The sequence below is a fragment of the Hemitrygon akajei genome, chromosome 29 (genome assembly GCF_048418815.1).
Source record: "Hemitrygon akajei chromosome 29, sHemAka1.3, whole genome shotgun sequence".
NCBI classification, from domain to species: domain Eukaryota; kingdom Metazoa; phylum Chordata; class Chondrichthyes; order Myliobatiformes; family Dasyatidae; genus Hemitrygon; species Hemitrygon akajei.
The window spans coordinates 51,324,872-51,339,871 of record NC_133152.1 but is presented as its reverse complement, the minus strand read 5'-3'; the positions used below and the strand labels follow the sequence as shown (position 1 = coordinate 51,339,871).

General features: G+C 40.4%; 1 protein-coding gene across 3 annotated transcripts in view; it reads right to left on the bottom strand.

Annotated features, from left to right (window-relative positions):
• The window catches only part of LOC140718517 (tumor necrosis factor receptor superfamily member 5-like), an 82,510-nt gene that overhangs the window by 21,965 nt on the left and 45,545 nt on the right, over positions 1–15,000 (bottom strand). For all 3 annotated transcript variants that reach the window (XM_073032470.1, XM_073032468.1, XM_073032469.1), the window contains 2 exons: positions 13,903–14,028; positions 1,071–1,214 (listed from right to left, as the gene is read on the bottom strand). In XM_073032470.1, coding sequence (XP_072888571.1) covers positions 1,071–1,214; positions 13,903–14,028 — 270 coding nt within the window. The remainder of the gene's footprint in view (positions 1–1,070; positions 1,215–13,902; positions 14,029–15,000) is intronic.

The following is a 15,000-nucleotide window of genomic DNA, read 5'->3' as shown; positions in this document are numbered from 1 at the left end:
TTTAATAGGTCTTTGTTTAGTAAGGGCATTGAAAGCTACAGGGAGAAGGCAGGAGAATGGGATAATAAATCAACCATGATTGAATACTGGAGCAGACCCGCTCGGCCAAATGGCCTAATTCTGCTCTTACCTCTTATGTCTTATGGTCTTACATCAAGCTGTTTAACAAAGAACTGGAGTAGAACCTCAGACTTTCTGTGGTCAGGAGCACGCAGTCATGCAATAAGATGGGCAATAGAGGCTGAAGGTTGGTTCCCTAAGGTTGTTATAGCCAGGGGTGGTAATGGGGACAAACTCCTACTACCTATTAAATGCTCCCAATGGTGTGTGAACCAAAAAGCCTCTGAAAACCAAGTCTAGCTCCTGGCCTTCACGTGTGATTTAGTTACTAAAACTAGCAGAACTGTTTCTACTAACAGAAGGTGCAAAGGCAGGTTATAGGCAATTTAAATCCAGTCGCTTAGAGCAGATGGGGCTAGTCAGCCGAGACTGGCAGCTCATCTAGGAGAAGGAAAACTCTGATCTCAAGCTTCCACTGCTTTGTGACCATACCCACTCATGGGGAAGGCTTCGGGAGTAAATCCAGAGCTGGAGCACTTAGGGCAGTCCAACATTAAGTTCAATGCTGACTGGCAACTCCTGTGATGCTGCTGGTACCAAACTGTATCAGTCTCTGCTGTTCCTTTAGATTCATCAGATGCATGGAGATGTGGAGCTTGCTACATGGACAACAGCTTGCTCTCCATGTTGTACTGCCCAGGCTTGTATACCTAGACAGCTAGGACACAATATCCATGGTCAACTCTGATCGACTGAGGCCTCAGGCTCGGTGGCTAAAACTCAAGACTGGCCAATAGCGGGTAAAATGGGAATTGGGATGAATTAGCTTCTTAAAATACAAATCCAAAGACCATTCCAGTTACACTCAAAGAACTAACAGCAAGCTGCCGTTGCCAGTAGGGGGCCTCAGGCAGCCATCCTCAGAGCAAACTCCAGTTGGTGCCAGTGATTTCAATTTCCCCTGTCCTGCCCAGGGCACAGCACTTAGTAACGGCACTCCATCAACCTACCTTTCTCTTTAACTCCTTCACCAGGTGGGCATGCTGTGTGCTTTCTGGCCACCTGACAGCTGTCAATGCAATAATACCCTTCCCTGGGCTCACATATCGTATTGCGAGTGGCAGTACAGTTTTCTTTAGTTTGAAGTCCCAGCTCTGTAAATACGAAACATTTATGAGATCCACGATGAATTAAAGTATACTGCTTTCTGTTTGAAGTTAGACTGAAGACTAAATCGGGATTTGGCTGCTAAATCCCTTGTGTCTGTGCCACCATTCAATAAGATCTTGTAGCTCAAAACCTCTCTCTTGTAATTAGCTCATATCCCTGAAAATCTAAAAATATATCACACTTGGTCTTAAACACGCACAGCTGGTGAGCCTCTCAAAGTAGCTGTGCTCTTACTCTGAGACTGTGACCCCATGTTCCTGATAATCCCAGCAAGGGAAAATGTTATTCCTGTTAATCCCACTAAGAATTTTTAAAGTGTTGTGTGATCATCTCTCATGCTTCTTCTAAACTCCAGAACAAGGTTTCCCAACCAAGCGTCCATGGGCCCCTCAGTTAATAATAGGGGTCTATGGCATAAAAAAGGTTGGGTTGTAGACGTTACAATAATATGATCCGGTTAATCTTTCCTTATGAGACAATTCCTTATCCCAGGAATTCTTCTTGTCTTCCTCTATCAAAAATATGTCAATCTTTAGGCCAAGACACCAGATGTGTACACAACATCCAGGTACAATCCCACTAGAGCTCTGCAAGCACACCATTCTGCCATTATTAGTCAAAGTGCATAAACAACTTAATATTCCATCTACCATATGTCACCCATTCACTTATCCTGTCCATATTCTCCCATGAACTCACACTGCAACCTGCTTTGTATCAGTAGCAAACTTAACAAATCACTCAAAAACCAAAAATTGCAGATGTTGGAAAATTGAAATAGGAATTGCTATAAATATTAAGCAGCTGCATAACAACAAATTTCAAGATGTATGCCAGTGATAATAAACCTGATTCTGATCCTCAGAATGAGCTGATCTGTTGCGTGAGAGTCAATCCCGTCCTATTACTCCTTCCTGTTACCATTTCCTTTTAACAGGTTCTAATATTTCCTGATTGACTCATTCTGTGCTACCTGGTCTGTGTGATAACCAGTGCACCCACTACATCTATAGACAACTCTTTAATACTGTAATGTGGAATGTAGGTCATCAGATCCTAATGATTTGTTGGTTATCAGTGTCATTAATTTCTCCACTGCTATGTTTCATTAATCTATTTCAGCTCTCTATTCACCCCAGACCAACATTCACCACTATTACTAGAAGTTTTCTGTGTTTTCCTCTCTGAAAGCAGGTACAGAATATCAATTTCTCTAACACTTCCATATTCACCAATATATAGTGTCTCAATGATCACAAAGATTGATGTTATTCACCATCTGTATTTACATTGCTGTGGCGTGTTGGGTCAACATGTAAGAAAAAGACATGCACATGAACCAGGTTATCATTTGCCATTTTATGTTATTTTCTGCTTCTGACTGTATTGGTCTAGTATTCTGCTTGCCTTTTTCTTGTCAATTTCTCAATCATTCTCAGTTAAATCTGAAAAGAGAATCCAATCCTCACCTTCACAGCTTTCAGGCAACAGTATAAGTCCATTCCTTTCACATTATAATCAATTTAAATGGCTGACATAAAAATGGGGGAATTGTGGATGGTGAAGTAGGTTGTTAAAGGATACAATAAGATATAGATCAGCTGGAAAAAAATGGCAGATGGAGTTTAATCCAAGCAATTCTCAGGCGTTGCACTTTGGGAGGTCAGAATCATATTTGTAACATTGGCATGTCTTGAAATATGTTGTCTTGTGGCAATAGTACAGTACAATACATAAAAATACTATAAATTACCATAAGAATATACAAAAACTAAATAAATAGTATATCAAGAGAACAAAACAGTGAGGTAGCATTCATGCATTCATCAACCATTCATAAATTTAATGGCCAAGGGGAAGAAGCTGTCTCTAAAATGTACGTCAATGGAAAGGGGGAAAGTATGCAGTAAAAGGCAGGATATTTAAGAGCAATTACCAATAGATGGATATTGAGGTGGAAGTCCACAGGTCCCCGAAAATGACCACGCAGGTAGATAGGATGGTGAAGAAGGCCATATGGCACGCTTGCCTTAATCAGTTAAGGCATCGAGCACAACAGTCATAAAGTCATGTTGCACACATAAAAAAACATTTGTGAAGCCATATTTGGAATATAGTGTGGAATTCTGAATCCCACATTACAGGCAGTATGTGGAAGATTTGGAGAAGGTCCAGAAGAGGTTCATCACAATGCTGCCTGGATTGGAGAATCATATCTACAGTGTCTATAAAAAGTATTCACCCCCCTTGGAAGTTTTCATGTTTTTACAACATTGAATCTCAGTGGATTTAATTTGGTTATTTTACACTGATCAACGGAAGAAGACACTTTTGTGTCAAAGTGAAAACAGATCTCTACAAAGTGACCTAAATTAATTACAGATATAAAGCACAAAATAATTGCTTAAGTATTCACTCTGTTCAAGTCAGTATTTAGTGGATACTCCTTTGGCAGCAACTGCAGCTTTGAGTCTGTGTGGATTGGTCTCTATCAGTTTTACATATCTGGACATTGCATTTTTCCCCATTCTTCTTTACAAAACTGCTCAAGCTCTGTCAGATTGCATGAGGATTGTGAGTGAACAGCTTTTTTGAAGTATCAGCCACAAATTCTCAATTGGATTGTGGTCTGGACTTTGACTTGGCCACTCCAGGATATTAAATTTGTTCTTTTTACGCCTTTCTGGTGTAGCTTTGGCTTTATGTTTCAGGTCATTGTCTTGCTGAAAACAATTCTTCTCCTAAGTTGCAGTTCTCCTGCAGACTGCAGCAGCTTTTCCTACAGGATTTCCCTGTATTTTGCTGCATTCATTTTACCCTCTACTTTCACAAGCCTTCCAGGGCCTGCAGCAGTGAAGCATTCCCACTGCATGATGCAGCCACCACCATGCTTCACAGTAGGGGGGTTTGTTTTTGATGATGTGCGGTGTTAGGCTTACGCCAAACATAGCGTTTAGTCAGATGGCCAAAAAGCTCAATTTTGGCATCATCAGACCATAGAACCTTCTTCTAGCTGACTTCAAAGTCTCCCACGTCTTCTGGCAAACTCTAACCGAGATTTCATGTGAGCTTTTGTTTCCAACAATGGCTTTCTCTTTGCCACTGTCCCATAAAGCTGCGATTGGTGAAGAACCTGAGCAACAGTTGTTGAATGCGCAGTCTCTCGTATCTCAGCCACTGAAGCTTGTAACTCCTCCAAGGTAGTCACACATCTCTTGGTGGCCTCCCTCGCTAGTCCCCTTCTTGTACGGTCACTCAGCTCTAGGCAGATTTACAGCTCTGCCATATTCTTTCCATTCCATAGATTGTCTTAACTGTACTCCAAGGGATACTAGGTGACTTGGAAATTTTCTTGTCTCCTGACATGCTTTTCAAGAACTTTTTTGCAAAGTTGCATGGAGTGTTCTTGTGTCTTCATGGTATAGTTTTTGCCAGGATACTGACTCACCAACATCTGGACCTTCCAGATACAGGTGTATTTTTATTACAATCAATTGAAACACCTTGACTGCACACAGGTCTCCATTTAACTAATTATGTGACTTCTAAAACCAATTGGCAGCACCAGTGACGATCTGGTGTGTCATATTAAATGGGGGTGAATACTTATGCAATCAATTATTTTGTGTTTTATATTTGTAATTAATTTAGATCACTTTGTAGAGATCGGTTTTCATTTTGACAGTAAAGAGTCTTTTTCTGTTGATCAGTGTCAAAAAAGCCAAATTAAATCCACCAAGATTCAGTATTGAAAAATAATAAAATATGAAAACTTCTGGGGGGGGTGGGAGGTTGAATACTTTTTATAGGAACTGTTTAAGGAGAAGTTGGACAAACTTGGGATTGTTTTCCCTGGAATATTGAATACTCAGTGGAGATGTGATAGAGGTTTATCAAATTATGAGACACATAGATAGGGCATATAGTCTAAACCGGAGTGTCTGTACATAACAAAATGATAAGCAGTGGTAGTTGGGGATGTGGAGGGAAGGCGAGTGGGTAAAGGTGTTGATCAACCTTACTGCTTTTTGAGTCTGGTGGTCCTGGTGTGGATGCTATGTAGCCTCCTCCCTGATGAGAGTGGGACTAACAGTCCATGAGTAGGGCGGGTGGGATCCTTCATGTTACTGGCCCTTTTCTTGCACCTTTGTGTATTTATATCCTTGTTGGTGAACAGACTGGTGCCAGTGATGCATTGGGCAGTTTTGACTACCTGTTGTAAAGTCTTCCCGTCCACGACAGTGCTGTTTCCATGCCATGCAGTGATGCAGTTTGTTACGATGCTCTCTACTGCGCATACAGGTAGTCCCCGAGTTACGAATGTCCGACTTACGGACAACTCATACTTATGAACCGAGGAAGAAGAACGCCATCCGACATTTTAAGCCAGATCCCGACACCGTCCGCCATTTTAAGCCAGATCGCGACGCCGTCCGCCATTTTAAGTCATTGTGTTGACACAGTGTTGAGTGTTTAACTTTGTATTTGGCTTAAATTTTTCTAAGTAAGATTCACCCTGTCACTGCCGCCGCCCCCCCCCCCCCCATTCCGGTCAGCTGGTGGCGCAGTCAGATCAGCACCAGGCTAGAGAACGGAGGTTCCCGAGTTCGATTTAGTGACAGATCACTCCCGTGCCGGGTTGATTATCGATCCAGTGACTCCCGTACCATCCGTGCCGGGTTGATGTTGAGCTCGCAGCTCGACCTCGTAAAAAAACCCACTGCTACCTCCAGTTTAAATTCCCACACGTAATATTGTGGAGGATCTAATACCCAAACCCAGCACAGACCCCACTTGTCCCATTTAACCTGTCTCAGTGCGGTGCAGTTTAGCACCCGGTGAATCAGTGCTGTGGTCCTTAGGACCCAGCGGACCTCGGGAGCCGGCGCAGGTCGGGACCTGCCGCCCGCAGTGTTTCTGCTCTATTGACGGGAAGCGATCGCGATTGAAAATAAAATGGAAATAATAGTGTTTGGAAAGAGGTGAAACGCCATCGGTCATTGGAAAAGCGTTAGGCTACAGTTGGTCAATGATCGGAACAATGTTAAAGGAAAACGGATAAAGTGAGAATAATGGAGCATGTGAAAGGTGCTGCCCCGATGAAAGCTACAATTATTACTAAGCAACACAGTGGTTTAATTATTGGAATACATACGTTTCTTAAGTGTTTTATATGCATAGAAAGGTAAAATATATACTATATACTAAGACAAACGTTTGACTAACTGACACTAAATAATACCGGATGTACTTGGTCCGACTTCCGTACAAATCCGACTTAAAGACGGACTCAGGAACGGAACTCGTACGTAACCCGGGGACTGCCTGTATATAGAATGATATGAGTATGGCTGTGCAAAGTCCAGCTGTCTTCAGCCTCCTCAGAAAGTAGAGGAGTTGGTGACTTTCCTGATTGTGGAGAACGTGCTCAGAGACCACGATAGTTTGTGCGAAGTATGGCCTCTCCCAGGAGTTTGAAACTGTTTGCAATTTCCACTGCTGTGGCATCAATGCTATACTGTGGTTAGATTGCATCTGGACAATTGCATTCCATAATGGTTGCCCCATTATAGGAAGAATGTAAAGAATTTGGAGAGGGTGAAGAAGTTGTTTACCCGATGCTGCATGGCTTAGAGGGAAGCTGCTATAAGGACAGCTGCGACAAGCTTGAGATGTTTTCTCTGGAGTAACAGAGATTGATGGGAAATCTAATATAAGTTTAAACAATAATAAAGGCATAGATCGAGTAGACAATTTCCGATATCCTTTTCCCAGGGTCAAAATGTCTGTTAGAGGGTGAGAGGAGTAAAGTTCAAAGGAGATGTGCAGGGTAGGTTTTTAGCACAGAAAGTGGCGAGTGTCTGGAATGTACTACCGGGGTACTGGTGGAGGCAAGAACATGGAGGTGTTTTTTTTTATTATTTTTAAAATATTTTTATTTATTTATTAAATTTTAGAAAATTACAAAGAATAAATGTGATGATGAAATAGTGAGAAAAATAATATTAACCCTCCCCCCCTTAACCCTTATCTAAAGAAAGAAAATAAAGAAGAGAAAGATTGCCTGGATATCGGAGGATCCCCACATGCTCCATGGAGTTCAAAATAATTTTAATATTTATTTTTACTATCCCCAATTACTTTATAATTTTATCTTCAAAGGACCTATGTATTTAATCCTATCTTTTTTAAGTATGGGAGCCAAATTTTCAAAAATATATCATATTCATTTCTTAGATTGTATGTAATTTTTTCAAGTGGAATACAACTATGTATTTCATTATTCCAACAATCCATAGTTAAATATAAATCAGATTTCCAAGTAACTGCGATAACTTTTTTGGCTACTGCCAGTGCAATTTTTATAAATTTTTTCTGATACTTATTCAATTTAAGTTTCGGTATTGTCCCTTCAATGTCTCCTAATAAAAATAATACTGGACTATGTGGGAGTTGTACTCCAGTAATTTGTTCCAATAAAAGTCTTAATTTTATCCAAAATGGTTGAATTTTAAAACAAGACCAAGTAGAATGTAAAAAAGTACCAATTTCTTGATTACATCGAAAACATTGGTCAGACATATTTGAATTTAATCTATTTATTTTCTGTGGTGTTATATATAATTGATGTAAAAAATTATATTGTATTAATCTAAGTCGAACATTTATTGTATTTCTCATACTATCAGAACATAATCTTGACCAGTTTTTTCCATCAATTTTAACATTCAAATCAGATTCCCATTTTTGTCTTAATTTATGAATTGCTGATTTAATTGTCTGTTTTTGAATCAAATTATACATACAAGATGTAAATTTTTTAATTTTTCCTTTTTGAATTAATATTTCTATTTCACTAGGTTTTGGCATCAACATTGTTTGACCCAGCTTTTCTCGTAAATAAGCCTTTAATTGAAAATGACAGAAAAGAGTGTTATTTGATATTTTATATTTATTTTTTAATTGATCAAACGACATCAATATACCTCCTTCAAAACAATCACCTATATATTTAATCCCCTTTTGGAACCAATTATGTAAAAGTTTATTATCCATTGTAAAAGGAATAAGTCTATTTTGAATTAAAGTTCTTTTTGCTAATAAAGATTTCTTTATCTCATCGTCCATATTTTCCTTATTCCATAAATCAATCAAGTGTCTTAATATAGGAGATTCTTTTTTTTCCCGTATCCATTTGGATTCCCATTTATATATAAAATCTTCTGGTATGTTTTCTCCTATCTTATCGAATTCTATTCTAATCCATGCCGGTTTTTCTTCATCAAAAAAAGACACAATAAATCTAAGTTGATTTGCTTTATAATAATTCTTAAAATTTGGAAGTTGTAACCCTCCTAAATCAAATTTACATGTCAACATAGAGGTGTTTAAAGGTTGTTAAATAGGCTCATGAATGGAGGGACATGGATCATGTGAAGTAGGAATTGAGTTTTAAAAAGAGCACTCCATTGAAAGACGCTTCAGAATGGGGTTTATGTTTCTCTATAAAGATGTGGGTTGAATGTCTCATGAATCAGATTGAGTACTTTGAAGAGGCAGCAAGGAGTATTGATAAGAACAGAGTGGTAGATGTCGCCTACAAAGACTTTAATAAAGCTTTTGATCAGGTTCTGTATGGTAAGATGGTACAGAAGACCAGAACATTTAGGATTTGGGTGAAGAACCCAAACAGATATAAAACTGACTGGGGAATATTGTTTTCCAGATTAGAGGCCTGAGCGCAGTGGGGCATGAAAGTGATTGTTGCTGGGTATCATTCATATTAAAGATACGAATGAAAATGCAGGCGGCACCACTGGTAAGTTTGTAGTCAATATCAAAATTGGGACGGGTAGCGAACACTGCAGAGGGATCATCTAAGTTTACAATAGGACATAGAACAACTGGGAAGATGGGAAGGGGATAGCAGATGGAATTTAACTTGGACAACTGGAAAGTGGTGGACTTTGTGAAGTTGAAACAAGGCTTACACAGTGAATGGTAGGGCTTTGAGGAATCCTGTTGAAGAGAGAAACCTGGGGGAATACAAGTACACAGTTTCTTGAAAACGAGAACACAGATAAACAGAGTGCTGAAGAAAGCTGAGGCTTCAAGTGCAAGAGTTGAGATGCTGTGTTACAGTCGTACAAAATAGTAGACAGACTGCACTTGGAATACTGTATGCAGTTCTAGTTACCAGACACTAGGAAGAATATAATTATGCTGGAGATGGCACAGGAAACATTTACAAGGGTGTGACCTTGATGGGAAGGCTTAAGTTATCAGGTAAGATTGGAGAGACTAGGTCTGTTTTCTTTGGAGCGAAGAAGGCTGACAGCCAAATGATATAGATATATGGAGGCACTAATGCACAGATTTTAAAAAAGCTGCAGAGAGTTGTAAACTCAGCCAATTCCATCATGGGCACTAGCCTTCATAGCATTAAACATATCTTCAAAAGGCAGTACCTCAAAAAGGCAGCATCCACCTTTAAGGATCCCTATCACTCAGGACATACCCTCTTCTCATTACTACCACCAGGAAGAAGGTAAAGGAGCCTGAAGAGCTTCACTCAATGTTTTAGAAGCAGCTTCTTCACTTTTAATTGCTGTGTGGTCTATGAACTCATGAACTCTACCTTACTTTTTTTGCTCTCTTTTTGTAGTACTTTGTTTTTATTTATTATTGCAAAGCATAGGATTTGTTTTAATGCAATGCACTATTCTTCTGCCGCAAAGCAACAAATTCCATGATACATATCAGTGATAGATGATAGGGTAGATAGTCAGTGTCTCCTTTCTCTGGTAAGAGTATCTAAAACTAAAGAGCATGTGTATACTTGCATGAGGGAGGTGGCTGTGGGGGCAGGAACAGTAACAACATTTAAGAGGAATCTGAATATATTTGAATGAACAAGTATGTATGGATATGAAATTAATGCATGTAAATGGAACTTGATTGGCATGATGGCCAGCATAGACCATGTGCTGTACAACTCTATGACTCTAAATGTATGTCAAGGCTATGCCTTCCTGCCATCTGTGACTGGTCAATATATCAAGATGGTTTCATGCAAGAGTTTCATTGATGAAAAAGAGGTTTTGGCACCTGGGAAAGGAGAAACGTTCTTTCCTATATAGAAGTTTAACTCCTAATCTTTGGACTGGAATGTTGACTCCTTAGTACCACTGTTTTCCTAGTGTTAACTATTCGAAATGACAGCAGTTGTAATTCCACTGGAGATGTTGAAATTCATTGTTGTGTAAAATGAGTTATTTCTTCAGAGAACAACCAAGTTTTACTAATAATTTCTCTGAAATTATACCATTTAATGCAGGGGCCACCAGCCTTTCTTGCAACATGGACTGGTTTAATATTGACAATATTCTTGCTGACCGGTTGATGGGTGGGGGGTGGGGAGTGTTAGTCACGACTGGAATATAGGTGATAAGTCAATTATAAGTCACTTGTAAGTAGCTAATATACTCAATTTCGTTTCTAATAGGGTTTATCTAATGAATTTAATATTAAACACAGCGCATATTTTCCTCGCATGAATATAGTGATAAGTCAATTATAATTCACTTATAAGTCAATAGCATCATAACGTTTTAAGTAACGTTTGGATATTAAACACACAGCGCATATTTTCCTCGTTTAAACATAAAAAATCATTGCAACACACCAATATCGCTGAATCAGTGGGAGCCCTGGGCTTGTTTCCCTGCAACAAGACGGTCCCATCGAAAGGTGATGGGAGACAGCGATACTTGAACAGGGTTCCTTATGTCCAGTCTATTCCACAATTTAGTTTTTGTTGCATTCATTGCAGAAAACCCCACTTCTCAGAGATATGATGTTGGAAATGGAAGCAACGTTTTCAGTGCTTTTGTGGCTGTCTCAGGATATTCAGCCTTGACTTTGATCCAGAATGCTGGCAGAGATGTTATGTCAAACATACGTTTCAGCCCACCGTCATTTGCAAGCTCAAGGAGTTGATCTTCTTCCCACGCTGACATGGATGATTCACCAGGGACATTCACAAATGGGTCACGGACCCATTCCTTTGCACACCTTGGATCATTTGCGGTTGGGAAGTAACACTCGAATTCTGTTGACAGCAAAGATAGGTGATCGCACACCAGCTGTGAGAAGGACGGTGCAGCCTCAGTCTCTCCCAAAATCCCAGCTAATGTTGGGAACATGTCAAATATGCCCCTGTCCTCTCGCCGTCCCCACAGTTCCAGTTTGGCTTTGAAAGCAGACACTTTACCTGCCAACTTGAAGACAGTTGTCATTCTCCCCCGAAGTGACAAATTGAGTTCATTGAGCAGGTTGAAGATGTCACACAGATAAGTGAGTTTTGCTATCCATTCCTCATCACTGAAGTGTGCTGCCAGTGGTGATTTTTTTCCTGAAAGAAATCTCTGCAGCAGCTCTCTTAACTCAAAAACCCTGGCCAGGGCTCTCCCCCTTGATAGCCACCTGACTTCAGTGAAGAAGAGAAGGCGTTTGTGCTCTGCATCCATTTCCTCGCACAGCTGCTCAAACAGACGTGAGTTAAGGGCTTTTGCTTTGATGTGATTGATAACTTCAACAACGTCACTCAATAGGCTGTTAAGATCGGGTGACATTTTTCGGCTAGCCAGCATTTCCCTTTGTATGACACAGTGTGTAGACTGGCATTCAGGAGCAACCTCTTTGACTCGGGTGGTGAAACCAGACAGCTGTCCAGTCATAGCTGCATATTCCAACACAGAATGACCAGTCCAGTTTGCCTGACATGTAGTCATTCAAAGACTTGAATAGTTCTACCCTAGTTGTGTTAGTTGGCAGCGGCAGTGCACACAACATATCGTCGTGCACATCGTCTTGAGATATATATCGCACATAAACCAGCAGTACTGCCTTGTTGTTGACTTCGGTAGACTCGTCAACCTGGATAGCATACCATGGTGACTCATTAAGCCGTTCCAATAGCTGTGCTTTGATGTCCTCCACTATGTTATCGGTTCTCCTTGAAACTGTGGTAGCTGAAAGAGAAACCTGTGCCATCTTGTTAGCTGCAGCTTCTCCCAACAGTTCACGGCACATGTCCCTGGCAGCAGGCAGAATCAATTCTTCACCAACAGTGAAAGGCTTCCTAGCCTTAGCAATACGGCTAGCCACAAAGTACGATGCTCTCAGAGCAGCAGCATTTGTGGAGGCGGTGGCTCTCAGCACTTGCTTCTGTCCCGCTTGCTCACGTTTTCTTCTGCTTAAAAAACTCAAAGGGTTTGTCTTTAAGTGCAGGGTGCTTGGACTCAAGGTGCCGAAGCAGTTTTGAGGGCTTCATTGCCTCATTAGACAGCTTGTCCCCACATATCACACACAGGGGGCTTGGAGCGTGCGAGTCACCGGTCACATTAAAGCCATATTTTATGTACGACTCATCGTATTTCCTGTTGAAGGAAGCTTTCTTTTTTTTGTAGTCTTGGCCTCAGCTGTCTCTGTGTTATTATTATCATTAGGCCTTTTATGTCCCCTACCACCTCTTCCAAAGAAACTCTCAAGCGACATTTGTTTTTTACTCATCGAGTAGTTGTAGGTTAATGACCGACTGATGACCTCGAGTGGGTAATGACCTCGTGTGCATTCAAGTTCAACAGTGGGCGTGATGGAATGAGGAAAGGTGCAGCTGACTCATATTGTTTCATATCACCAAATCATATCGTTTCCTCGTGGCCTGAAACCGGTCCGCAGCTTGGTGGTTGGGGACCACTGATGTATTGGGCTGAAATTGCACTATCCTCAATAACATCAATGAGCTGCTGCAACCTCAACTATTGTCTCCATATATTGCATTCACTACTTCTGGAGATCATTCTTTGCTTTGTGCACTCAAAGTCATTCCACGTTGCCATCATTGACTGCTGCCCCATCTCAGATTGAGTTGTTCGTTGAATTATTACCCAGGTCACACAAAGCCAAACTAAAGGAGAGAAATTTCAGCCAATTTTCCTTCACCCTGTAGGAGGAACAGGCATGGGTTGAAGATTTCTCAAGTACAGGCATTCATGTCCATGCAGAGATCTTCCTGGCAACTCCCACTGTCAAGAGTATGTCTGTAGTCCAGAAAAGGTGCAGTGGCTCCCTTGTACAAAGATCATGCCTCCTGCTAGTTCTGTTTTCCACCACCCTACCCAGCTTCTATTAACTCTTGTGAGAACTCTCCCAACTCCATATTCTTAGTGTATTCATTCTTTAGATGAAGGCTCACCTGTAGCCTGATCAATGCTGCTTATATTAGGCAATATGCCCTTTTGAGAACTGGTTTCATGGCTCAACTCAGCTGGGCTAAAATATGACAGATCAAAACATGTCAACTTTCACAAAAACAGGGTGACAAGAGAGGCTGTTTTAAAATCCCGGAAAGAAAGTGAAGCAACTTCTACCCCGGGATATTATCACTGAGATTTAAGCTCATCATAATTTGCCCTACAGCAAGAATCTGATGGCAGAAAATGGCACGTCAGGTTTGAAGTTGAGCTCAGGTTTTCACTACGATGCAGTCATGACATTGTTTGGTACAATAGCAGCAAGTGGTGTTAGTAATTCTTTGTAAATGAATTTCAGAAAACCCTGATGGGTTGATAAAATCAGCATAACTTCAGTCAATATTATAATAAATACCTGCATCGCATATTTTACACTTAAAACATTTCTCTAGCCAATTTGGATGCTCCATATACTCTCCATTTGTACAGGGATCGCATGTTGTGTCCGTCATCAAGGTGCAGTGTTTGGATACTCTAGTACCTGCAATAAAACAAAAATCTGCATTGGAAAAGTGACAAGGAATCACAATGCTTATTCTGCTCTCAAAGAATCAATTCGAATGCATTTTTGCCAAAAAAAACGCTACCTGAGAACCATTATTACTTCTGAGCAGAAATAGTATTTCAGCGATGCCATGTATTCAGAGATGCTGTATGCATAAGCACTATCATGGATACACCCTATTTTTTGCAGCCCCTTGGAATTGTGGATGACTTGGTTAAGCTCCAGCTCTGTGGTTCCGAGGTGGACGATAAGGCTAATGTAAACCTCAGAGACTCCGCCTCAACTCTGGCAGGATGTTTGTAATTGGGCAGGTGGGTACACGGCTTGACGGCTGATGTGTTCAATCTTCCAATGACAGTGTGTTCTTAATTCATGAACATGAGGCTCTGCATGCACACTTCAATATTCCTTCCCCATATTGAGCAAATTCAAATCTGGGATGCCCATTAATCAGTAAGTCTTCACAATTTTATAACAAGCTTCTTTTATCCCTCAGCCATCAGACTCCTGAACCAGAGTGGCTAACTACACTCACTCCAATACTAAATTGATTCCACAACTTATGACTTCCCTTTCAAAAACTCGGTAAATCACATTCTCAATATTTATTATTTAGATTTTTTCTTTTTTTGTTGTATTTGCACAATTTGTTGTCTCTTGCACATTGGTTGTCTGTGTGTAATTTTTTATTGATTCTATTGGGTTTCTTTGTACTGTGAATGCCTGCAAGAAAATGTATCTCAGGGTCGTATATGGTGACATATGTGTACTTTGATAATAAATTTTCTTTGAACTTTTTTGTCTGTCCACCTGGTAAATGCTTACTGTCACTTAGCTCAAAACAATTTGTTTCAGGTCCTGCAAATAATATGGCCGTCCATCAGGCCTAGGAAAGGAAGCTGATGTTGGTTTGCTTATTTGGAGGGAATGCAGAGACTTGTCTTGCTA